This window comes from Orcinus orca, chromosome 3 (genome assembly GCF_937001465.1).
Source record: "Orcinus orca chromosome 3, mOrcOrc1.1, whole genome shotgun sequence".
NCBI lineage: Eukaryota > Metazoa > Chordata > Mammalia > Artiodactyla > Delphinidae > Orcinus > Orcinus orca.
In genome coordinates, this window is record NC_064561.1 from 59,218,624 (window position 1) to 59,246,034 (window position 27,411).

Sequence of the window (27,411 nt, forward strand, 5' to 3'; positions counted from 1 at the left end):
TTGTTGCACCCAAACCATATAATTTAATAAACTTTATTCTGGTCGGGGAAGAGGGAGGGGAAAAAAGCCACCTATTCCACTCCTCTCAATAAATTAAATAACACGGCCAATTCCCGTGCCCTAAGCAAACTTTGGGCACCTGAGCCAGTCCTGCTGTTTCCTTACGGCCCAGTCTGCTTACCCTTCACAGAAGGGAGTTTTTCCTACTGCCCCCAGGTTATATCACGCTCACGGGCCACACCCCCTCTGTGACGAGGGTCCAGAGAGGATGCACGCTGCAGCAGCAGTGACCAGGAACGGAGGAAGGGGCTCCTCTTCCTCAAAGCTTGGGGCAGGGAGGCTAGGCCTAGAAGAGAGTTGTGGCTCACCCTTTCTCAGCTGCCCCCAGATGTGGGTGCAGAGGGAATGCATTCCTCCTCTGGGAGAAGGACCCCTGGAGCTAATGAAGCCCCCAAGGCCCTGAGTCAAAGGCAACAGGCCGCAGGGGCTGGAAACGGTGTCCCTGGGTGGGAAGGGAAACCTCAGCAGCCTTGGCCCACCCAGGACCTCCACCCCCACCCACAGGCGCCCCTGGGAAGCCAGCAGCTACCTGCCTTCTCTCAGCCTCCCTGCCCCTTTACTGAACATATGGTGCCACCCAAAGAGTGTCCTGGTGCCTGTCCCGACCCCCAGAAGGTTGAGAACCAAGGACCCTGGGCTCCACCGTGCTCAGGAAATGGAAGCTCTTTGGTCAGTCCCAGCATCAGAGGCTGGTCCCCTGGATGGATCTGCCTCGGGCAAGGGCCTTACTATGGCTTGAGAGAGATGGTGCGGTCCCTGCACAAGAGCCCGGCTTACTCTGCAGCTGTGGCCACCTCCTCTTCCTCAGCGTCCTCCTCCGTCTCCGTCTTGATCTGAGCAACGCCGAGGCGGTACAGGGTGTCTCGGATGACCACCTCGCCAGGCTGGCAGCTCTGCACAATGTCATGGATCTGCCGGTTGACAATCTCGCGACTGGTAAGGAAGTCCATGAGGCGGTTGTAGAGGTAATAGTGGGTGGCATTGTCAAAGGCAATGGGCCGCTGGCGGACGCTGTTTGGTTTGCTGTCTGCAAAGGAGGACAGGATGGCTGCGTAGGGCGCCAACTCAGGACACAGGGCCAAGGAGTGGTGCCCAGCACTGGGGTCGCCAGGACTGGGCTGTGTGCCTGCATGGACGATGCGCCGTGTGGCAGTCTTGGTGACCGGGTGCTGGACAGAGTGCTCAGCCTCCGACATATCCACCGTATAATGCTGGTCCAAGAGTTCTGGGCAGGACACGCTCTACAAGGGAGATGATAAGCCACTGTGACGTGAGGGAAGATTAAGGTCCAAGCTGTGGGTGAGCCAGCTCTGTTTAAATCCTACTGTCACCACATAACACGTTTCCCGGGGCAAGTCCCCCTTTCCTCCTCCCCTGTGCCTCCGTTTCCTCATGTGAGAATGGGGACAGTAACAGTGGCCACCTCCCAGAGCAGATGCTGGATCACCTGAGCTAATATTTATATCTGCCTAAGCAATCAGGCTGGGGCTGCAGGGGAACAGGAAGGAAGTGGTTCCCACGGAGGCTCAGATGCCTCACACCAACCTTACAAACCCAGTGAGCCCCATGGACTAAGGCAGAGGCCAGTGAGGACAATGATGGCCCCTTCCTATTACCAGTCCTAATGTCTCTTCTAGCCAAGGGCATTGTGCCCGTGCTAAGAACCACAGCCTGATACAGTGCACCAAGACAAAGACCAGGGCTCTGCCATTCATCTGCTGTGTGACACTCGACAGGTCCATTTTCACCTCGGGCCCTTACTTTCCCCTTTTAATTAGAGGAAAGGGGTTGACATGGTCAGCGTTTTCTAAGCCACTGTGTCTCTAGATCACAACACAAGGAGTGCCACACAGCATATTCGGTCAAAGCCAAAACAGGGCTGGTCTGGGCCGTTAGTATGTCAGCATGCACAGTGTCCTCAAAGGTGGCAATTTTCTAGGCTTAACTGCAAGGTGACCCCTTTGACCCCAAGATACCTGGGGTCACCCTGGGCACCCTAAATGACATGCTGTGGCCTCACACACACACATGGGGTGGGTCAGTAAAAATTTGTGGAGTAAATGCTGGTTCCAGAGCACTGAGACAAAACACTGGTGGAGAAAAAAGGTGGTGGATGGTTCGCAGAAGGTCTTCCCAACGAACCAGGGGGATGCGTCCCAGTTCCTCAGAAGGGAACTCACCACAGGCGGTTCCGTGGGGCTGGAGAAACAGCCCTGATTCCTCCCCCACATCTGGTTGGTCAGCTCTGGGTAGCAGAGGTCAGCACACAGGGCCACTGGTGTGGCCATGTCGACCACATACACAGGAGGCCAGTGGCGGGAGGAGACGAGCAGATCCACATGGTCGAGGGCACTCTCGCCCCGCACGAGATACTTGGAGCCACACACCACCTGGTGGGGAGATGGAGAACAGCACAGGGTGAAGCAGCCAAGCTGCTGACAGACCGAGTCAGGTCCACCCGCTTCCTCCCAGGAAGACGGACAATCAGGTTTTATGACTGAGGTCATGCCATCCTGCCAGAGCCCGTGACATTCTGCTTCCCTCCTACTTCTGGCCCTAAATGAAGTCGCCAGCTCACTGCAGCCTGGGAGAAGAGCTGGGAGCATCCGAGCCTCCAATGAGGCTGAGAGATCCCCCCCCATCCCCACCCACCAAGGCATCACCTCCAAACCCCACCCTCCCCATCACCCCACCAAACACCAGCTAGTCCAGTGGTTCCCAAGCTGCATGGCACCAGCAGCTAGGAGGAAGTTCCTGGGTCCCACTCCAAATCTACAGAATTAGCCACTGAAGGTGGAGTCTAAGCATCTGTATTTTGAGCAGACCCTGATGGTGCTGTCCAGATGAGAACCCCTGATGAAGGTACAGCCTTCCTCAAATCCCCCAAATACCACTCCACTGCTGGGCAGCTGTGTGTCCACTGGAGAATTCTGCCTCTACCTCCCTACCTTCACACCTACCAGTCCTGGCTATCGCCTCCAAGTAATACCACTGGCCCACCACAGCCCCGAGACCTATAGCTCTCACATCCCTGTGTTGTCAAGGGCTTCTCCTGAGATGAACCCCAGTCACATGAACACAAGGCTCTGAGCAGCCTCTGACCTGCCAGGGGTTGTTGAAGGAGTTGACGACCTGTCTGTCTTTCGACAGCTAGTCGCCCTGCCCCACTCAGTGAAGTGGAGGCTCTGCGAAGCCGTCTTCCCCATTTAGCACTGTTCAGGGGTTTTTCTACCCTGGCATCTTCTTGGATTGGGACGACTGTGTCACACAGGGCACAACCTTCCCAGTGCTATCCTGGCGCCTACCCTGTGCATGCTCTCTACGGGCCTAAGGAGTGATCTTCTTAGAACCCAAATCAGACCATTTCCCATTCAAACCATCCAATGGGCCCCTCTCATCACTCTCAGAAGAAAACCCAAACTGTTACACTTGCCTCCAAAGCTCTACATGAACTGGCCTCCGGGGACCCCTCCCCGCTCAGGACATAGTGGTCACATCCCTTCCTAAGCTTTACATGGGGCTCTCAGCCTCCTCTGGCTGCCCCACAGACAGCAGGTCCCTCTCCGCTACTTTCTATCTCTGGTCCTTGTCTAGTTCCTGCAGAGCTGGTGCCACAAGCCATGGTGACTTTGTCTCTCAATATGAGGTCACCCAGGGAGGAATGACATCTTCGCTGCTCACCTTTGTACCCTCAACAGCTGATGCAGGGGCCAGTGCACGGTAGGGTGCCTAACACTCACTGGTGGTGACCCATAGGAGCTATTCCACAGCTGCCCAGTGACCTAAGTGCCAGCTCCAGGATGAGCTGGATCAAGCAGATCCTCTGTGTGGGCAGCTGACATGGACAATTGCGCCCTGAGTTCTTCCTGTTATCCTCCTACCTGATGGGGGCACATCTTGTAGATTTTACCCCCTGTGAGATGAGGTGGGGGCTGTCGAGCTCTGGCTCCATTCTGAACAGATTCGTAGAGGGCCAACAAGGAGAAGCAGAGCTGGTCCTAGAGCACAAGGACAAGATTAAACACAGCAGTGAATGCTAAGCGACCAGGCTTGGTACACAGCACCAAATGCTCACTCAAAGCAAATGAATAAACTGTTAAGGCCAGATTGGGCCTTGGAGCCTCACCAGTCCAATGTCCTTTAGGTACATATGGGGACGCTGAGGCCCTGTAAGCCAGCCAGACTGATCAAGCTGCCAGACTCTGAGGCCTGGGTTCTCTCTATTTTTTTACAGGGCAGGGAAAGTGTCAAGGAGGAGCCAACATTTGAGTCTGAACTTGAAGCATAAGATTTTCAAGAGCACATTAGTATGAAGGGAAGTACATAATGTATGGATAAAATACACACACCCCTCCACGTCCTTCTCTATGGACGCCACGGCGCTTGTTGTCTAAGAGCCTGGATAGGTGATAACTAGACACTGCAAACTTCATGAGGTTGGTATTTTGGTTATTTCCACTTTGCAAATAAGGAAAATGAGGCTCAGATGTGTAAGGCAGCTTATCCGAGGCCACACACAGTTAGCAGGAGAGCCTGGATTCCTGAACCTGAGTCTGGACCCACTGCCTCAACAGAGGAACTGCCTGGATGGGAAGGCCTTGCGTGCATGTCACAATCTGGCTGCTGGCTATCTCCCAGGCCTCCCTGCCCACCAAAACTCTGTGTCCAACACAAGTGCCCAGTCACGGGTATTCATATCCCTGCCCAGAAAAATGGCCCACCAGTCTGCTCCCAAAGTCCCTACCCCCAGCGCTGCCCCGAGACTCACCCTGGAGTCTTCTGCCCCGAAGGGGATGCCACACTGCCTCAGCAGGCAGTGCAGCTCCTCCTCGCTGTAGGAGCCGATCTCCTCAAGCTTGCAGGTGCCCTCCTGGAGCAGCCGTACCAAGGCACCGCCATTGCCTGCAAGAGACGTCGTGCTAATGGGAGGGCGCTACTGCCAGCCACCTGAGGTCCTGCGGAGTCCCTCACGCACGAGGATGGGAACAAGGGGGCCTGGTCCACAGTCGAGCAGGCTTTGCCCTGAGCACTGCCCTGGGGGCTGGGAGAGGGGGACTCAAGGCAGGTCTTAAGCTTCTACAGATACCCGAAGTCTCTGAGAGCCAGCTTTCTGCCTTTGAACATCTAGGGGAGATACCCTGCAGAGCACCCATGCAAAGAACCCTGAAATGGGTCAGCTTTTAACCTTTTAAGTTTTTCCAGAACCATGATCTCAGATTTTTAACACAACTGCAGCAACATGAGGAACAGTAATAGCTCTCATTTTAAAAATGCTCTTTATACACTCTGTTCCTGAACCTGATCAACAGAACTATGCAGGGGCCTTACTTATAAAATCAATTTAGCAGATCATATCCAGGATTTTAAAAATGAAATAGAATAGAAAATCAAGCATGTTGCATTTGGTAAGGGAAAGTACTGCTTTATGAAAGTTGTTTTAGTTACAGATATACACAGACGTGTTACTTATATGACCATCACGCTGAGTCATGAGGTAGAACCTATTGCTTACTCTGAGTTGCAGTTAAAAAAAAAAGTAGGCCATCACTCTAACTGTATTAGCTCACTTAATCTTCACAACAACCTAGGTGGTGGGTAGCAATGTCATGCCCTCTTTGTAAATGAAGCAACAGAGGCTCGGGGCAATGAAGGGATTTGGTGGAGGTCACATGGTCACTGAGGAGCATAGCTGGGAATCAAACCCAAGTTGTCAGAAACTGACGCCCTCAAAAGAGCTAGCCCAGGGCTTCTCAACGTATAAGCACAGAGCATCTAAAAAACCATGTGAAAGAGCTGTTTAGAAGGCAGACTCCCTGCCTCCCCCTACATCTCTCAGTGAGAATCTTTGGGGCTGGAGCCCTACCATCAGCATTTTTCAGAGGGTTCCCACTGCTCGGTGTAGGGCATCCCAGAAGGCTGACAGTGGGCTATGTGGGTCAGTCCTATACAATGTGGCTGGCAGCTCTTCAACACTCTGCACATGACTTTCATCTCCAGGGCATTTTGTCACAGGTTGTCATTATCTTTCCAGAAAGAGCCCTCCAGGTGGGCCTGGCCCCCTCTCAACCATACATGCTGTCTTGCCATGGACAATGTTCCATACGCGATGGGACCCTTCCCTGACCCCAGCTACCAGGTGGCCTTACCAGGTACTGGCTGCACATCCAGGTTTTTGTCTTTCTCAGTGTTGACGACCACAGCTCCTCTCATGAGTGGTGGGAAGAAGGGGGCAATAACAGAGGCATCAAACTTGGTGATAGGGATGCTGGCGGGGAAGGCCACCTGCTCAATCACTTCTGTCTCCATCGTGGCCCAAAAGTCCTCCACATTTACCTCACTAGAGGCCAAGAAGTCAGGCCAGGTGAACTAAAAGGTCAGGACAAAAAGGTCAAACTGTAGGAGCCACAGAATGTCAGCAACACAACAGCCTACCTTCTCCATACAGGCTGAGCAGGGGGAAGGAGTCAGACAGCCACACACTGCCGGGACACCCCCGAATCTAACATCTTAGTGCCAAACTGCTCCTTGGCCTCATTCCTTTCTCCCACACCACAGCACTCCCCAAGGCCTAAGTCCCTTCTGCGTCTATGCCTTTATTCATGTCCTCTTCCCTGCCTCGCCAGGAGAGGGCAGCTACCACTGCCTGTCATGTGCCAGACACCGACTAATTAACTACTACTATACAAGCCTGAGGGTGCCTGAGGTGAGAGCACTGGAGCGAGGGGCAGTCTGAACGAGAACGGGAACAAAGATCTAGTTCCAAAGCCCAAGCCCTTAATCCTTATGCCTGGCTGGCAGGAATCATCAGAATAAAACTTAGTGGCACTCCACCCACTTGCAAGGCCCTGTTGATCCCTCACCTCCTCCCGAAGGTCCTCCCAGACCATGCCAGCACATGGCTATCTCCTCTACGTGCAGTATGTACTTACCTACTGTAGACATTTAGCACTGCGCTACTCAATTTTTCTTCTTGTAAGCACTCTTATGCAGCCCTCAGAGTGAGACCCTGATCCTATTACCTCATCAGAATCATTTGCGATACTCAGCAATGCTGATATCCGGGCTGCACCTCTATCTGTATGAACTAAATCCCTAAGGCTGCATTTTTAAAAGATTCCCTAGGTGAGTGGTTCTCAAAGCGTGGACCTGTGGCATGAGCAGCACCTGGGAACTTGTTAGACATGCAAATGCTCAGCCCACTCCAGACCCACTGAATCAGAAACCCTGGGGGTGGGCCCCAGCAAGCCTCTCACACTAAAGTTTGCAAATCATTGCCCAATGTAATTCTTATGCCCACAAAGTCTGAGAACCATTGCTCCACATAGAGACGTCTCTTATCAGTCCAGAGGGTCCTCCTCTACCAGTCCCCAAGAGGCGTGCCCAACCCTACAATCTCCTCGTGGACGTTTGTTTTGTTCAATACCTTTCTGTTTTATTTCACTGACTTTAGAACACCCCCAGCCTGCTCTCCTCGTACGCACTACCCAACTCTGCACTCCACACACAAAAGGGAGAAAAAGTCCTGGTCTCTAGAAAGAAACACCCAGAAACAAAGAAGAGAAGAGACAAGCATGTGGAAAGTGAAGGGAATGCTACTCCATTCTGTGAGGAGTGAGCCTTGATCAGAACAAGGCGGGTACCAGGCAGGACTAGGATATGTGAGTTTTTGCAGGGAGGCGGGCTTCTGTCTATTCTAGAGAGCCAAGAGCCAAAAGCCTGTGACCAGATGTGTGTAAAAAAACAGAGCTCAGGGGCTTCCCTGGTGGCACAGTGGTTGAGAGTCCACCTGCTGATGCAGGGGACACAGGTTCGTGACCCTGTCTGGGAGGATCCCACATGCCGCGGAGCGGCTGGGCCCGTGAGCCATGGCCGCTGAGCCTGCGCGTCCGGAGCCTGTGCTCCGAAACGGGAGAGGCCACAACAGTGAGAGGCCCGCGTAACGCAAAAAAAAAAAAAAACCAGAGCTCAGGGTCCCAGGAGGTACTGGTGAGCATGGTGGTGCTTATGAGCTCAGATTCTGGAGTGAGGGAGCCAGACCAAGGTCAAATCCCAGCTCCACCCCTCCCTGACTGGATGAGCTTGGGCAAGCCCCCTTCATCTACAAAAATATCACAGGGTTGAGAAGTCAGCCAGAAAGTAATGCACTGAGTACAGAGTAAGAACTTGGTATATGTATAAAATGCTCAATAAATCACAGCTGCACTATTAATATTTCCATTAGACAAGCAGATTTGAATGAGTCTAGAAACAGCCTCTTTGTGAGATAACACACAAAAGCAAATTTTTTTTACAGTTCATTTTACCTACAGGGAACACTTCGAAGGCTCCAGCAGCATTATGCTTGTTTTCATATATCTCATTATACACCACCACCCTCAAAACAGAACTATTTGATCACCGTATGTACTTATTTTTTTAATTGGGAAGAGAAAGAGGAATATGCATTAAATCCCTCATATGCTCAGCTGGCCGTGTCAAAATACACCAGAGCTTTTCTCCAGAGGTCCTGTACCACCCCCGGTGGCAAACAAGTGAGCTGCAGGTCCAGTGCTTACAGAGTCACTGTGGTAGAGTTCAGACATTGGAAAGCTACTACTAGCATGCTCACGGGGCACTCCACACCTATGCAGGCACACAGACCTCTCAGCATGATGATGGGAAAGAGTTCACCTATGGAATTTTTGAAAAATTCCCTGTACCAGGTTAAATAATTTTCCCTATTAGTCTTGGTTTGTGAAGAGTTTTATCATAATGGGCGCTGAATAAAAAAGAAAGCCTTTTTTAGACATCCAGTAATATGGGTTTTCTCCTTTAAACTGCTAAGTACTGAATTACATTAGTATATTTTCTAATGTTGAAACAATCTTGCCTTCCTGGGATAAGCTTAGTCATGACTTTATTTTACTCACTGTTAGATTTGTTCTGCAATTATCTTATTCAGAACTCTGACATCTATATTCATGAGTACTATCAGCCCAAATTTTCAGCTTATATTGAATGTATGGTTTTGTTTTCAGTTATATGGTCTTACACAATGACTTATATCCACTTCTGCTATTCTTCTACGACTGGAATCTTATTCCTTGGATAGTTGTTAGAATTAATGTATAAAGCCATCTGAGTTTGGTGTTATCTTTGTGTGAACATTTTTTAGTTAAGAACCTAAAGTCAGATCAGTCCACTCTTCCTCAAAACCCTTCACGGGCTCTCCATCTCACTCAGTGGAAGTCCTTACAATGGCCCGGGCCACCCATAGCCTCTTGAACCTCACATATCCAACCACTCTACACCCTGCTCACAGGCCAGCCACATCGGCCACCTTTCTGTTCCTCAACCACGCCCAGCAAACCCTCTTCAGATCCCATTCTTGCTGCTCCCTCTGCCTGGAATATTCCTCCCACTGAAAACTACACGGGCTTCAGAAGGCTCTACTCAAATGCCCTTGTGTCAGACAGGACTTCCCCGACTACCCTCTATAAAGCAGGAGCCCCTTCTTCCCACAATACTGCTCTCTTCCTTACCCTGCCTTACTGTTATTGTTACTTTAAATTAATGTATTACATATAATATATATTAATAGTATTTTAATATAATATACACAATTATTAATGTTTGTGTCCTGTCTCCCCAAATCAGAAAGTGAGCTCCATGAGCTCAAAAACTCCGTGGGTTTAACTGCCGTTTCCCAAATGCCTAAAAAGTGCACCTAGAGTTCATGTTTAATAAATCTGTTGTTGAATAAGTAACAGGTGCCTCCATTTCCGCCTGGCCTGCCTTACATGAAAGCCTGGGAACTGGCAAGAAAAAGCTACTCACCTCACCCAGGAAAGAACTAGAGCCATCTGCTCCTGGAAACACCATGTAGGAAGGTGGCTGCCAAAGTGTGCAGACATTTCTAAAGGTCACCTGTGGTGACCAAGAGGCACTTACCTCCACACTCTTTAGTGCCAGCACGTTTTCTTCACTCCTCTGGGCAACTTCCACTTTGGGGGCCACACCACAGATGCCACAGATCATGTCATTGTAGTCTCGGACAGTGAGGCACTCAAAAGCCCAATAGCCATTGCACAGCAGCTCCTGCAGCTGGCTCAGCTCCTCTGAGGTAAGAGTCTTCTCTAGAAGGAGAGCAAGAGCTCTGAGAAGTTCACAGAAGAAGACCTGGAGGCCACAGGGGATGAGCAATGGCCAGCAAGAATAGCAATTCTGCAAGACTGCTTCTCTCCTAAGAACACCCAAGAGTACTAACCACCAAAGGGTCAAGCACCCTAGCCATTAGGTGTTCGGGTAGCAACTCAAAGGGCAATTCCAATGAGAGTTATAGCTGCCCTGTACTCAGCACCCACTAGGACCTAGATGCTATGCTGAGAGCTTTGAATACATTCTCTCATTTAACTCTCACATCTTTATGAGCCAAGAGTATTATTATCCTCACTGAATAACTGGAAAAACTGAGGCACAGAGAATAACTTACTCAAAACCACACTGCCACTAAGTGGTATAGTGCAGACTCAAACACAAACCTGTCTGACCCTAGAACCTTTCCTCTACTCCATCTGACCTCATAGCAGGGAAGGGGCAGGGGGCCTGGATTCTGTAGGAAGGGATGGAAAAAGCATAAACAGAAAGAAATGAGGAAAGCAAAGGGAAAAATAATTTCTAATAATAAGGAGGGTGGTGCCCACCTTCATGTCTCAGCATGAGCCTAGGAAATGGGAGCAGACCTCCAGAGGCTGTGTATTCAGAATGAGTCTGCTTAGCATGTAGTAACGCCAAGTCTACCTATGACCAAAGGATGAGCTTCTATGAAGTCTGTTTAATCTTGTGCTGAAGGTCTCTGAAGTCTATTTAATCTTGTGCTGAAGGTCTCTGGATACACGGAAAGACTCATGCTTTCCAAAGTTTGGCATTCGTAAAATTCAAGAGGAGGAGTGTGTTAGGAAGTCAAGAATGTCTTCTTTTCAAAGTATCAGACTCTCCTCCAAGGTAGTTATGTTAACGAAAGCCCATCACTGAAAATTCCCAGGGAGCTTAGAACTAACCTTGGGGAAACGGAAGAAGCCAACCTTTACCTGTCTGATCCTGCACTGACTTCAGAAGAGTGCTGATGGATACTCTGGGGTCCTCTCCCAGCTTGATCTGGTTTCGGATTGCAAAAAGCAAGTCCAGGCTCACTAGCAGCTTGTTTCCCACATTAAAGAGACCTGCAGGTTAAAAAATGGCAACAGAGACATTCACTGTTAACAACATCCACAACTGCAAAAAACAGGAGACTAACTAAATGCCCACCGATGGGGGAACATTAAAAAATAAATTGTGGTACATTCATAAAATACAAAACTAGAGGTCACCTGCTAGTTGGTAACCTACAAGCAGCTGTGAAGGAAACTGTTTAATTGGATCCCACTGTACCCAGAGCACAGAGCAGCCTTTTCAGCATGCAGGGGCTGCTCAGAAACCTTGCCTAGAAGATGGCAGAAGAGAAGAACATGAGCTCATCTCTTCTTACGAAAACACCAAAATCACAACTAACTGCTGGAACAACCATCAACAAAAAAACCCACTGGAACCTACCCAAAAAAGCTATCCTACATCCAAAGAAAGTGTAGAACCCACAACAAGATGGTAGGAGGGGAGCAATCACAATAAGATCAAATCCCACACTGCCAAATGGGCGACCCACAAATTGGAAAATAATTATATCGTAGAGGTTCTCCCACAGGAGTGAAAGTTCTGAGCCTCACGTTAGGCTCCCCAGCCTGGGGGTCTGGGAATGAGAGGAGGAGCTCCCAGAGCATCTGGCTTTGAAGGCCAGAGGCGACTGACTGCAGGAATTCAGCAGAACAGAGGGAAACAAACTCTAATCTCAGAGGGTGCACACAAGGTCTTGTGCACACCAGGACCCAGGAGAAAAAGCGGTGACCTCCTAAGACCCTGAGCCAGACCTACCTGCTGGTATTAGAGGGTCTCCTGTGGAGGCAAGGTCGGCTGTGGCTCACTGCAGGGACAGACACTGGTGGCAGTAATTCTGGGGAGTACTAATTGGCATGAACCCTCCTGGAGGCTGCCATTTTCTCACCAAAACCCGGCCCCACCCAACAACCTGCAGGATCCAGTGCTGGGATGCCTCAGGAAAAACCACCAACAGATCAGGAACACAGCCCCACCCATCAGCAGACTGACTGCCTAAAATCTTCCTGAGCACACTGCTGCCTGCTAAACACACCCCTTGACACAGCCCTGCCCACCAGAGGGACAAGACCCAGCTAGACCAACCAATGTGCAGCGACCAGTCCCTCCCACCAGGAAGCCTGCACAAGCCTTGCAAACTGGCCTCATCCACCAGGAGGCAACAGCAAAAGCAAGAAGAACTACAACCCTGCAGCCTGTGGAATGGAAACCACACTCACAGAAAGTTAGACAAAAACGAGACAGCAGAGGAATATGTCCCAGACGAAGGAACAAGATATAACCCCAGAACAACTAAGTGAAGTGGAGATAGGAAATCTACCCAAAAAAGAATTCAGAGTAATGATAGTAAAAAGAATTCAGAGTAATGATCCAAGATCTCGGAAAAAGAATGGAGGCACAGGTGAAGATAAAAGAAATGTTTAACAAAGACCTAGAAGAACTAAAGAACAAACAGAGATGAACAATATAATAATTGAAATAAAAAATACACTAGAAGGAATCTATAGGAGAATAAGTGAGGCAGAAGAATGGATAAGTGAGCTGGAAGACAGAATGGTGGAAATCACTGCTGCAGAACAGAATAAAGAATAAAAAGAAATGAGGACAGTCTAAGAAACCTCTGGGACAACATTAAATGCACCAACATTTGCATTATAGTGGTCCCAGAAGGAGAAGAGAGAGAGAGAGAACCTGAGAAAATATCTGAAGAGATATAGCTGAAAATTTCCCTAACATGAGAAAGGAAACAGTCACCCAAGTCCAGGAAGCGGAGAGTCCATACAGGATAAACCCAAGGAGGAACATGCCGAGACACATAGTAACCAAACTGACAAAAATTAAAGGCAAAGAGAAAATATTTAAAGCAACAAATAATATACAAGGGAATTTTCGTAAGATTATTACCTGATTTTTCAGCAGAAACTCTGCAGGCCATGAGGGAATGGCACGATATATTTAAAGCGATGGAAGAGAAGAAACTACAACCAAGAATATTCTACCCAGCAAGGCTCTCATTCAGATTTGACGGAGAAATCAAAAGCTTTACAGACAAGCAAAAGCTAAGAAAATTCAGTACTAACAGACCAGCTTTGCAACAAATGTTAAAGTACCTTCTCTAGGTGGAAAAGAAAAGACCAAAACTAGAAACAAGAAAATTACAAATGGGAAAGCTCACTGGTAAGGGTAAACATACAGTAAGGGTGGGAAATAATCCACACACAAATATGATATCAAAACCAGCAATCATGAGGAGTGTACAAATGCAGGATATTGGAAATGCACTTGAAATTAAAAGACCAGGAAGTTACAACAATCTTGTTTATATATAGACTGCTATATCAAAACCACATGGTAACAGCAAACCAAAAGTATACAGCAGATACACACACAAAAAAGAAAAAAGAATCCAAACACAACACTAAAGTTAGTCATCAAATCACAAGAAGAGAACAAAAGAGGAAGGGAAGAAAAAAGACCTACAAAAACAAATCCAAGACAATTAACAACATGGCAATAAGAACACAGATATTGACAATTACCTTAAAAGTAAATGGATTAAATGTTCCAACCAAAAGACACAGACTGGCTGAATGGATACAAAAACAAGACCCATATATATGCTGTCTACAATAGACACACTTCAGTTCTAGGGACACATAACAGACTGAAAGTGAGGGGATGGAAAAAGGTATTCAATGCAAATGGAAATCAAAAGAAAGCTGGAGTACCAATACTCATATCAGACAAAATAGACTTTAAAATAAAGACTATTACAAGAGACAAAGATGATCAAGGGATCAATCCAAAAAGAAGATATAAGAATTGTAAATATATATGCACCCAACATAGAAGCACCTCAATATATAAGGCGAATGCTAACAACCGTAAAAGGAGAAATCAATGTAACACAATTTAATAGTGGGGACTTTAACACCCCACTTACATCAATGGACAGATCATCCAGACGGAAAATCAATAAGGAAACACAGGCCTTAAATGACACATTAGACCAGATGGACTTAATTGATATTCCGAGAGCATTCCATCCAAAAGTAGCAAAATACACATTCTTTTCAAGTACACATGGAACATTCTCCAGGATTCATCACATGTTGGGTGACAAAGCAAGCCTCAGTAGATTTAAGAAAACTGAAATCATATCAAGCATCTTTTCCAACCACAATGCTATGAGATTAGAAATCGATCGCAAGAAAAAAAACTAAAAAAACACAAACATATGGAGGCTAAACAATATGCTACTAAACAACCAATGGATCACTGAAGTAATCAAAGAGGAAATCAAAAAATACCTAGAAACAAACGCAAATGAACGCACGATGATCCAAAACCTATGGGACGCAGAAAAAACAGTTCTATGAGGGAAGTTTATAGCAATACAATCTTACCTCAGGAAACAAGAAAAATCTCAAATAAACAAGCTAACCTTACATACCTAAAGCAACTACAGAAAGAATAACAATCAAAACCCAAAGTTAGTAGAAGGAAGGAAATCATAAAGATTAGAGCAGAAATGAATGAAATAGAGACAAAGAAAACAATAGAAAAGAACAATGAAACTAAAAGCTTGTTCTTTGAGAAGGTAAACAAAACTGATAAACCTTTAGCCAGATGCATCAAGAAAAAAAACGGAGAGGGCTCAAGACAATAAAATTAGAAATGAAAAAGGAGAAGTTACAACTCACACCGGAGAAACACAAAGGATCATAAGAGACTACTACAAGCAATTATATGCCAATAAAATGGACAACTTAGAAGAAACGGACAAATACTTAGAAAGGTACAATCTCCCAGGACTGAAGCAGGAAGAAATAGAAAATATGAACAGACCACTCACAAATACTGACATTGAAACTATGATTTAAAAACTCCCAACAAACAAAAGTCCAGGACCAAATGGCTTCACAGGCAAATTCTATCAAACATTTAGAGACGAGTTAACACCTATCCTTCTGAAACTATTCCAAAACATTGCAGAGGAAAGAACACTCCCAAACTCATTCTGAGGTCACCATCATCCTGATACCAAAACCAAAGATACCACAAAACAAAACAAAAAGCAAACAAAAAAAACCACAGGCCGATATCACTGATGAAGATGCAAAAATCCTCAACAAAATACTGGGTTGGCCTAGAAGTTCCTTCAGCTTTTAAGAAAAAAATTAAAGACGCATTTTTCATTTTCACCAAGAACTTCCTTGAACAATATATTCAGCCTTTCGTTCCACTACCTTCTGCCATTTTTCAGGCAACTTCATAATTCCATCTTTCCAAAACTTTTTACCTTTTTGAGCAAAGAACTGTTCCAGGTACTTTTTACAGTCTTCCAGGAAACTGAAATTTTTTTCCATTAAGAGAATTTTGTAAAGACATAAACCAATGGAAATCCGAAGGTGCAATGTCTGGTGAATATAGTGGATGAATGAGAACTTCCCAGCCAAGCTGTAACATTTTTTGCCTGGTCATCAAACATGTGGTCTTGCATTATCCTGATGGAAGATAATGCGTTTTCTGTTGACTCATTCCGGACGCTTTTTGTCGATGCTGCTTTCAGTTGGTCTAACTGGAGCAGTACTTGTTTGAATTAATCGTTTGGTTTTCAGGAAGGAGCTAATAATAGAGGACCCCCTTTCAATCCCACCCATACACATGTCACCTTCTTTACATGAAGACCGGCTTTTGGTGGTGGTTGCCCCATGATCTCTTCCGTTCCACATTATCGTACAGTATCCACTTTTCGTTGCCCGTCACAATTTGTTTTAAAAACGGCAACGTTTTTACTGTTTAAATAGAGAACTGCATGTGGAAGGTTTTTTGTGCTTGGCTTATGTGGAACCCGAACATCAAAGTGATTAACATAACCAAGCTGATACAAATGATTTTCAATGCTTGATTTGGATATTTTGAGTATGTCGGCTATCTCCTGCATGGTATAACGTTGACTGTTCTCAATTAATGTCTCGATTTGATCTCTATCAACTTCAACTGGTCTACCCAACCATGGAGCATCGTCCAGCGAGAAATCTCTAGCACAAAACTTTGCAAACCACTTCTGACACATTCGATCAGTCACAGCACCTTCTTCATACACTGCACAAATATTTTGCGTTTCAGTTGCGTTTTTACCTTTCTTGAAATAATAAAGCATAACACGCCAAAAATGTTGCTTTTTTCTTCCATCTTCAATATTAAAATGGCTACGCAAAAATTCAACAATCCTGATAAGTTTTTGTTTAAATGAACGCTGATATGACAGCTGTCATGATACAATCTAACGGAATTGTTTTGAATGAAGTTAAAGACAACTAATGGCTACTAGAGCCATCTTACGGAAAAACACAAACGAGCATTTTGGCCAACCCAATACTAGCAAACTGACTTCAACAATACATTAAAAGGATCATACGCCATGATCAAGGGGGATTTATTTATCCCTGGGATGCAAGGATTTTTCAATATCTGCAAATCAATCAGTGTGATACACAACATTAACAAACTGCAGAATAAAAACCATATGATCATCTCAATCGATGCAAAAAAAAATTTTTTGACAAAAATTCAACATCTATTTATGATAAAAACTCTCTAGAAAGTGGGCCTAGAGGGAACATAGCTCAACATAATGAAGGCCATATATGACAAACCTACAGATAACATACTCAGCAGTGAAAAACTGAAAACATTTCCTCTAAGATCAGGAACAAAACAAGGAGGCCCACTCTCGTCACTTTTAGTCAACAAAGTTTCGGAAGTTCTAGCCATGGCAATCAGAGAAGAGAAAGAAATAAAAGCAATCCAAATTGGAAATGAAGTAAAACTGTCACCATTTGGAGATGACATGATATTATATATAGAAAATCCTAAAGACGCTACCAGGAAACTACTAGAGCTCATTGATGAATTCAGTCAAGTTTCAGGATACAAAATTAATACACAGAAATCTCTTGCATTCCTATACACTAACAACAAAAGATCAGAAAGAGAAATTAAAGAAACAATCCCATTTACCATCACATCAAAAAGAACAAAATATCTAGGAATAAACCTACTTAAGCAGGCAAAGGAGCTTTACTCTGAAAACTATAAGACACTGTCAAAAGAAATTGAAGGTGACACAAAAGATAGAAAGATATACCATGTTCTTGGATGGAAGAATCAATATTGTCAAAATAACTATATTACCCAAGGCAATCTACAGATTCAATATGCAATCCCTATCAAATTACCAGCAGCATTTTTTACAGAACCAGAACAAAGATTTTTAAATTTGTATGGAGACACAAAATACTCCGAACAGAGAGTTAATCACAAGGGAACCCCCATAAGGCTTTCAGCTGATTTCTCTACAGAAACACTGCAGGCCAGAAGGGAGTGGCAAAATATATTCAGTCTTGAAAGGGAAAAATTTGCAATCTAGAATACTCTACCCAGCAAGATTATCATATTTAGAATAGGAGGAGAAATAAAGAATTTCTCAGACAAGCGAAAACTAAAAGAATACAGAGATACTAAATCTACCCTGAAAGAAATATTGTAAGGTCTTCTCTAAATAAAAAAGCAAGAAGATATAGGAAAAAGGAAATCACAGTTGGAAAGTAAATCACTTAAATAAGCCAGTATACAGATCAAAAATAGTATCTATTTGTGAAAGTGACGATAAACACAAGGAACAGCAAGAGGATAGGCATGAAGATGTAAAAGGGACATCAGAATCATAAAATCTGGGGGACAAGAGTAAAAAAATTTAGCTTCTTTTTTTTAAGAATGTGTTTGACCCTATGTCTAAAGCAAGCGGATACAGGAAGGGGTTAATGTACTTGAAAAAGAGGGTAACCACAAATCAAAAACATACAATAGATTCACAAAAAAACAAAAAGAATACAAGCATAAAATAAAAGGAAATCATCAAATGACAAAAAGTAAAACAAAAAGAAAGGAACAAAAAAGAAAAATAGAGCCAGGAGGAAAACAAGGTTTAAAATGGCATTAAATACATATTTATCAATAATTACCTTAAATGTCAATGAATTAACTGTTCCAATCAAAAGACAGAGTGGCAGACTGGACTAAAAAAACAAGAGCCTACAATATGCTGCCTATGAGACCCACTTTAGGGCAAAGGACACACATAGATTGAAAGTGAGGAGATGGAAAAAGATATTTCATGCAAATGGAAATGACAAGAAAGCAGGGGTCGCAATACTCATATCACACAAAACAGACTTTAAAACAAAGGCCATAAAGAAGATAAAGAAGGACATTATATAACGATAAAGGGATCAACACAAGAGGATATTACACTCATTAACATATATGCATGCACCCTATACAGGAGCACCTAAATACACAGAATATTAACAGACATAAAGGGAGAAACTGATAGGACTACGATAATAGTAGGAGACTTTAACACCCCACTCATATTAATGGACAGATCTTCTAGACAGAAAATCAATAAGGCAACAGATTCAAAATGATACAACAGAACAGTTAGACTTGATTATTTCAGGATATTACATCCAAAAAACTCAGAATACACATTCTTTTCGAGGGCACATGGAACATTCTCGAGGACTGACCACATACTAGGGCATAAAACTAACCAACAAATTTAAGAGTATAGAAATTATTGCAAGCATCTTCTCTGACCACAATGGCATGAAAGTAGAAATTAGCCACAGGAAAAGAAATGAGAAAAAAACGATTACATGAAGACTAAACTACGTGTTACTAAAAAACCAATGGGTCAATGAGGAAATCAAAAAGGAAATTTTAAAATGCCTTGAGGCAAATGACAATGAAAACACAACCATACAAAATCTATGGGATGCACCAAAAACAGTTCTTAGAGGGAAGCTCACAGCTATACAAGCCTTCCTCAAAAAACAAGAAAAATCTCAAACAACCTAATCTACCACCTAAAAGACTTAGAAAAATAAGAACAAACAAAACCTAGTCAGCAGAAGGAAGGAAATAATAGAGATGAGAGAAGAAATAAAATAGAGATTTAAAAAAATAGAAAAAAAAACGAATAAAACCAAGAGCTGGTTCTTTGAAAGGGTAAACAAAATTGACAAACCTCTGGCCATTCTCACCAAGATGAAAAGAGAACCCAAATAAACAAAATAAGAAACAGAAAAGGAGAAATCTCAACTGATACCACAGAAATACAAAAAACCACAAAAGAATACTATGAACAATCATATGCCAACAAATTCAACAACCAAGAAGAAATGGACAACTTTCTAGAAACATACAGCCCACCAAAACTGAATCAAGAAGAAACAGATACTTTGAACAGATCAATCGCTGGAACTGAAATAGAATATGTAATTTAAAAAACTATCTACAAACAAAAGTCCAGGGCCAGATGGCTTCACAGGCAAATTCTACCATACAAAGAGAAACTTTTACTGATCCTTCTCAAACTCTTCCAAAAGACTGAAGAGGAGGGAACACTCCCAAAGATATTCTATGAAGCCACCATCACCCTGATACCAAAACCAGACAAAGATACCACCAAAAAAGAAAACTACAGGCCAATATCTTTGATGAACATAGATGCAAAAATTCTCAACAAAACACTAGCAAACCGAATACAATGCATAAAAAAGATCATACACCACAACCAAGTGGAATTCACCCCAAGTTCACAAGGATGGACCAACATACAAAAAATAAATGTGCTATACCACGTTAACAAAAGAAAAGACAAAAACCACATGATCATCTCAATAGATGCAGAAAAAGCATATGACTAAATTCAACATCCATTCATGATAAAAACTCTTACCAAAATGGGCATAGAGGGAACATATCTCAACATAATAAAAGCTATTTATGACAAGCCTTCCTGCTAAAATCTGGAATAAGACAAGGATGTCCACTCTCACCACTTCTATTCAACATAGTATTGGAAGTCCTAGCTACAGCAATCAGACAAGAAAAAGAAAATAAAAGGTAAACAAATTGGAAGGGAAGAGGTAAAACTGTCACTATATGCACATGACATGATGCTATACATAGAAAACGCTGGAGACTCCACACAGAAACTAACAGAACTGATAAATGAATTTAGCAAGGCAGCAGGATACAAGATTAACATACAGAAAGAGATTGCATTTCTTTACAACAATGAAATAGCAGAAAGGGAATGTGAAAAAAACAATACCTTTTAAAATCACACCCCCAAAAAACCCAAAATACAAAACTTAGGAATAAACCTGACCAAGGAAGTGAAAGACTTATATGCTGAGAATTAAAAAACATTAATAAAGGAAACTGAAGATGATTCAAAGAAATGGAAAGATATCCCATGCTCTTGGACTGGAAGAATTAATATTGTTAAAATGGCAACTACCCAAAGCAATCTACAGATTTAATGGGATCCCTATCAAATTACCCAGGACATTTTTCACAGAACGATAACAAATAATCCTAAAATTTATATGGAATCACAAAAGACCCAGAATTGCTAAAGCAATCCTGAGGAAAAGGAACAAATCAGGAGGCATAACCCTTCCAGACTTCAGACAATACTTCAAAGCTACAGTAATCAAAACAGTGTGGTACTGGCACAAAAACAAACAGATCAACGGAACAGAACAGAGAGCCCAGAAATAAACCCACACCCCCATGGCCAATTAATCTTCAACAAAGGAGGCAAGAATATACAATGGGAAAAAGGAAGTATCTTCATCAAGTGGTGCTGGGTAAGTTGGACAGCTGCCTGTAAATCAATGAAGTTAGAACACACCCTCACACCATGCACAAAAATAAACTCAAAATGGCTTAAAGACTTAAATATAAGACAAGACCCCATAAAATTCCTAGAAGAGACTGTAGGCAAAACATTCTCTGATAGAAACTGTACCACTATTTTCTTAGGTCTCCCAAGGCAACAGAAAATAAAATAAAAACAAAAATAAACAAATGGGAGTCCGCCTGCCGATGCAGGGGACACGGGTTCGTGCCCCGGTCCAGGAGGATCCCACATGCCGTGGAGCAGCTGGGCCCGTGAGCCATGGCCGCTGAGCCTGCGCGTCTGGAGCCTGTGCTCCGCAACGAGAGAGGACACAACAGTGAGAGGCCCGCGTACCGCAAAAAATAAAAAAATAAACAAATGGGACCTAATCAAATTTACAAGCTTTTGCACAGCAAAGGAAACCATAAACAAAACGAAAAGACAACTTATGGAATGGGAAAAAATATTTGCGAACAATGTGACCAGCAAGGGCTTAACTTCCAAAATATACAAACAGTTCATACAACTCAACAACAACCAAAGAAAAAAACCAAACAGCCAAATCAAAAAATGGCTAGAAGACCTAAATAGACATTTATCCAAAGAAGACAGATAGATGGTCAATAGGCACATGAAATGATGTTCAACATCACTAATTATTAGAGAAATGCAAATCAAAACTACAGTGAGGTACCACCAACTCACACCAGTCAGAATGGCCATCATTAAAAAGTCTATACACAATAAATGCTGGAGAGGGTGTGGAGAAAAGGGAACCCTCCTTCACTGTTGGTGGGAATGCAAGTTAGTGCAGCCACTATGGAAAAGAGTATGGAAAACTAAAAAGATATTACCATATGATCCCACGCCTGGGCATATATCTGGAAAAAGACGTAGTTCAAAAGGATACACGTGGGCTTCCCTGGTGGCGCAGTGGTTGAGAGTCCGCCTGCCGATGCAGGGGACACGGGTCCGTGCCCCAGTCTGGGAAGATCCCACATACACAATACACTACTCAGCCATAAAAAAATAATGGCACATGCAGCAACATGAATACAACTAGAGATTACCATACCAAGTGAAGTAAGTCCGAAAGAGAAAGACAAATACCGTACGATATCACTTATATGTGGAATCTAAAATAGGGCACAAATGAACCTATCTATGAAACAGAAACAGACTCGGACACAGAGAACAGATTTGTGGTTGCCAAGGGGGAAGAGAGGTAGGGGAGGGATGGACTGGGAGTTGGGGTTAGTACATATTACATATAGACTGGATAAGCAACAAGGTCCTACTGTATAGCGCAGGGAACTATATTCAATATCCTGGGATAAACCATAATGGAAAAGAATATTTTAAAAGGATGTATATATGTATATAACTGAGTCACTCTGCTGTACAGCAGAAATTAACACAACATTGTAAATCAACTATACTTCAATACAAAATAAATTTAAAAAAAATGATATTTCAGTTTTTACCTATCAAATTGACAAAATGTAAAAAATTATAATACTAATCTACAAAAAGTTCCTAAAGTTAATAAGTGAGTTTTGCAAGGTCACTGAATAAAATCAATAGACAAAACCCAATTGTATTTCTATACTAGCACTGAACAGTTAGAAATTGAACCATGTCATTTAGTATAAGCTAACAAAATATGTACCGGAACTATATGCTGAAAACAACAAAACACTGATGAGAAAAACAAAAGAAAATGTAATAAAATGGAGAGACAGACCACGTTCACGGATTGGAAGACTCAGTATCTTTAAGCATGTCAAACATCCCCAAACCGATATACAGATTTAACACAATCCCAATTAAAATTCTAGCAGGGGGGCTTCCCTGGTGGCGCAGTGGTTGAGAGTCCGCCTGCCGATGTGGGGGACGCGGGTTCATGCCCCGGTCTGGGAGGATCCCACGTGCCGCGGAGCAGCTGGGCCCGTGAGCCGTGGCCGCTGAGCCTGCGCGTCCGGAGCCTGTGCTCCGCAACGGGAGAGGCCACAACAGTGAGAGGCCCGCGTACAGCAAAAAAAAAAAAAAAAAATTCTAGCAGGATTCTGTAGACACTAACAAGCTGATTCTAAAATTTATATGGGAATGCAAGAAACTAAACAGTTAAAACAATTCAGGAAAAACAAGGTTGGAGGATTCACACTACCTGACTATAAGACTTACTACAAAGCTGCAGTAATCAAGACAACGTGCGGTATTTGCTAAAGGATAGACAGCATAAACCAATAGAACAGGGTGCAGAAATAGACCCACACATACATGGTCAATCGATTTCCAATAAAGGAGCAAAGGCAATTCAAAGGAGAAAGGACTACTTTTCAACAAATGGTGAAAGAAATGGATGTCCAAATGGAGAAAAAAACCTTCAATCTGGGCCTCATACTTTATATAAAAATCAATTAAAAATGGATCATAGACTTAAATGTAAACGATAAATTATAAAATTTTTAGCAGAAAACATAGGAAAAATACTTATGACCTCCACCTAGGTAAAGACATCTTAGCAATAACATCAAAAACAATCTCTAAAAGAAAAAAATGATGAATTGGTCCTTAATTAAGAACTTTCGCTCTGTGGGAGATTGTGTTAAGAGAATGAGAATACAAGCCACAGACCATAATAAAGTATAAAGTATCTGCAAATCACTTATCTGACAAAGGACCTGTATCCAGACTATATAAAGAACATTTAAAACTCAACAGCAAGAAAACAACCCAGTTCAATGGGCCAAAGATGGAACAGGTACTTCACCAAAGAAATACAGATGGCAAATAAGCCCATGAAAAGATGCTCAACATCATTAGTCATTGAGGAAATAGAAACTGAAACCACAATGAGTTACTACTACACACACCTATTAGAATGGCTAAAACACACACAAAAAACTAGACATTACCAAGTGCTGACAAGTGAGGCAAACTGGAACTCTCACCCATTGTTAGAGGGAATGAAAAATGGCAGCAACATTTAGGAAAACGGTTTGGCGATTTCTTATAAAATTAAATATACACTTATCACATGGCACAGCAATCTGACTCCTAGGGTATTTACCCAAAAGAAATGAAAATTTTTGTTTACACAAAAGCCTATACATGAACAGATGTAGAGAACAAACATACGGATACCAAAGAGGAAAGGGGGGTGTGTGTGGAATGAATTGGGAGATTGGGATTGCCATATATACACTATTGATACTATGTATAAAAGAGATAACTAACGAGAACCTACTGTATAGCACAAGGAACTCTACTCAGTGCTCTGTGGTGACCTAAATGGGAAGGAAATCCAAAAAGGAGGGGATATATGTATACGTATAGCTGATTCACTTTGCTGTATAGTAGAAACTAACACAACATTGTAAAGCAACTGTCCTCCAATAATAAAAAAAAGCCTATACATGAATGTTTACAGCAACTCTATTCATAACTGCCAAAAACTGGTAAAATCCCAAACGTCCTTCAAGGAGTGAACAGATAAATCAAGTGTGGTGCTCCACACAATGGAAAGCTACTCAACAATAAAAAGGAACAATCTACTGATACAAAGAACAATATGGATGAATTTCAAAGGCATTACACTTAGTGAAAGAAGCCAACCTCAAAATGGTACTATAGATTTGTATGATGCTCTGGAAAGATAGAACTATACGGAATGAAGAAAACATCAAATGGTTGCTAGAGGTTAGGGGTGAGGGGTGGTTTTGATTACAAAGGGACAGAAAAAGAATGTTGTGAGGTGATGGAACTGTTCTATATACTGATTGTGGTGGGAGTTACACAACTCAGTGCATTTGTCAGAACTCACAGAACTGCACAACAGCAAAGCAAATTTTACTGCATGTAAATTTAAAGTTAAAATTAAAAAATATATATATAAACCCTAGGTATTACAGGCTGAGACAGACTACAGGGAAATGGCATTCTCATTAACTGCTGACAAGAGCATAAAGTAGTACAAACTCAATCTGGCAAAACAAGACAATAAAAGCATGAATTCAAAATAAGGCACCATAAGGTTCTGAAGACAAGGAGAATAATAAATACTCTTTAATCTTCAGCACTCCATTCTACATAAGGCACCATAAGGTTCTGAAGACAAGGAGGATAATAAATACTCTTTAATCTTCAGCACTCCATTCTACATATAAAACCCAAGATTCAAATTTTCAGAGTGGTTGGTACATGGTCAGTGTTCAATGAATGATGCTGATGAATGAATGGAAGGAAAGGGTGAATATGCAGCAATTCCACTTTTGGGCATTTGCCCAAAGGAAATAATTAAGGCTGTACAAAAGACTTAATTATTAAGAGGACTATAAAATGCAACATCACACACTCCTTAAAAATGGTCATGTATTTCTCCACTTGCTGGCATAGGAAGATGTCCATGATACATCACTGTATTTAAAAAGAACACTCCAAAACAACATCCAGCACAGCCCCACTTTTGTTCAAAGAAAAACTATAGATCTATAAATCCTATATCTTCTTTTATTCTGCAGGGATGAATAACACATCTGAAAGACTACAGAGCACAATATTAAGTGTTCATCTCATGGCAGTAGGATTACTAGTGATTTTTAGTTTCTTTTTACTCGTCAGCATTTTGTTTTTTCCACAACGAAGATCTGTTATTTTACAATTAACTTTGTTTAAAGAGCACTGATAAGAGAGTCCTAACACTTCTGAGATAAACGGAATCTTCTGGGGCTGAGATATCCAGGAGGAAAAACCACCCTCTTCCTCAGAAGCCCTATCTGAGAGAAGATCCAGTCTCAAAGGACTAGAGGTCTGACCCACAGAGGCTGTTCTCAAACATGCCCTCTGAGGGAAAAAAGGCTGGCACCCACCTGTATAGATGTCCATGAAGCTGTGCAGGGCCAAACAATGGGGATTCAGACACATCTTCACCTGGGCAGTCACCACCTGCAGCCAGCTGGCTGTCAGCAGCCAGCACTCCTGGGGCCCGGCCAGGGAGCTAGTACCAAGAACATCAACAAAAAAACAGAAGGGAAATCAACTTACTGCAGTTCCTGGGCTCAATGATCAATGGCAAAAATCCTCAAGACTTTAAATATAGTAGGCAAATGAAGGTGTTGGACCTTGCGTTCCAAGGATTTTCTAGGTGGGTGTTCCCACTTCCCTGGACTGGCCTATAGAATCACCCCTCAAGTTAATATAATTCTGAACTTATAACCCAATTTAACCAACCCCAATGAATTCCCAAATCCAAGCATTATGCCAGGCAGTCCAGAAGTAAACTAAATCCTAAGTTGGTGATAGTAACATTTCAATAGAAATGATGGATAATCAGTATTATCATTATTATTTTATTTCTGACAATTGGAAAAGTAAAGGAAACCTTAAGAAAAGCTGAGAAGAACATCTTCAAAGGTTATAGCCTTAAAGGTATTTGAAGGGGCAGTACAGGCCATGTAAGATGGGGCAGCTCGGGAAGGGTAAATCTGAAAGAGGTGCTTACTTTTGTCCCCCTTTGAACAATGGGCTGCTACAGAGAAGGCACTGCGTGGATGGAGACTCATAATAATTCGACCAAGAAGTCTGCTCGATGGTGACTGTCTCCTCACTCACGTTGGACAGGACGAGTCGAGAGCTATTGAGTTCATGAATCAAGGCGAAGACCTCAGCCAGCTCTGACTCGTTCTCAGGAATCTGCAGGACTTTGCGCAGCAGCTGCAGCGTTGACTGGCGCTGGATCTCCCTCTGGGCTGCGCTCAGGGGCTCTGTGGCGCTCAGCACATCCGAGAGTGGTGAGCTCGCCTCCTGAAGAGAGTGGATTGATCACTAAGCGCCCAGGGCATAAAAAGCCAGCATGAGGCCAAAACCATGAGTGGCAGAGAGATGGGCCCATGACTGAGAGCTGGGAAACCCAGGTTCCTAACCAACTCAGCTAATAACTCACTGTGTGACTCACGGCAAGTGTTTTCTCTCTCTAGCGCTGTTTCTCTACCAGTAGAACGAGAGGATTATACGCACCTCTTGGTAATGGTTTCAAGAGTCAGCTCCCATTCACCGGGTATTGGGTTTGGAGGATAACAGTCCAGGGGTTCAATTCTGGTTAGGCCACTGAACAGCTATATATATGGGTGACCCACAGCAATTTACTTAATCTTTCTGAGCCTCAATTTCCTCACCTACGAAATGAAGGATCAAAATACTAATAATCTCCTAGAGTTGTTGTACAGTAAATGAGATAGTATTGCAACAAAAATTCTATGAATGGTAATTATGATTTATAAACAAGTACCTATACAGCTTAAAGCATTTATCTTTAATAGTGTGTGGCTTCTTGGTACAAGGGAACTTTATACACCAGTCAGAGGCTTCCAGGAAACAAGGTTCTGAAACACTCACTGAAA

The 27,411-nt window shown here is 43.3% G+C and overlaps 1 protein-coding gene across 9 annotated transcripts in view; it reads right to left on the reverse strand.

Moving 5' to 3' along the window:
* HMGXB3 (HMG-box containing 3) overlaps positions 1–27,411 on the reverse strand; it is an 83,470-nt gene that overhangs the window by 24,838 nt on the left and 31,221 nt on the right. For 8 of the 9 annotated variants that reach the window (XM_033406768.2, XM_033406769.2, XM_033406767.2 and 5 more), the window contains 9 exons: positions 26,514–26,815; positions 25,882–26,009; positions 11,130–11,261; positions 9,991–10,175; positions 6,207–6,426; positions 4,829–4,962; positions 3,942–4,058; positions 2,241–2,450; positions 838–1,301 (listed from right to left, as the gene is read on the reverse strand). In XM_033406768.2, coding sequence (XP_033262659.1) covers positions 838–1,301; positions 2,241–2,450; positions 3,942–4,058; positions 4,829–4,962; positions 6,207–6,426; positions 9,991–10,175; positions 11,130–11,261; positions 25,882–26,009; positions 26,514–26,815 — 1,892 coding nt within the window. Of the gene's footprint in view, positions 1,302–2,240; positions 2,451–3,941; positions 4,059–4,828; positions 4,963–6,206; positions 6,427–9,990; positions 10,176–11,129; positions 11,262–25,881; positions 26,010–26,513; positions 26,816–27,411 lie in introns of all 9 variants that reach the window. The other variant, XM_012536943.3, reaches the window with a different exon arrangement.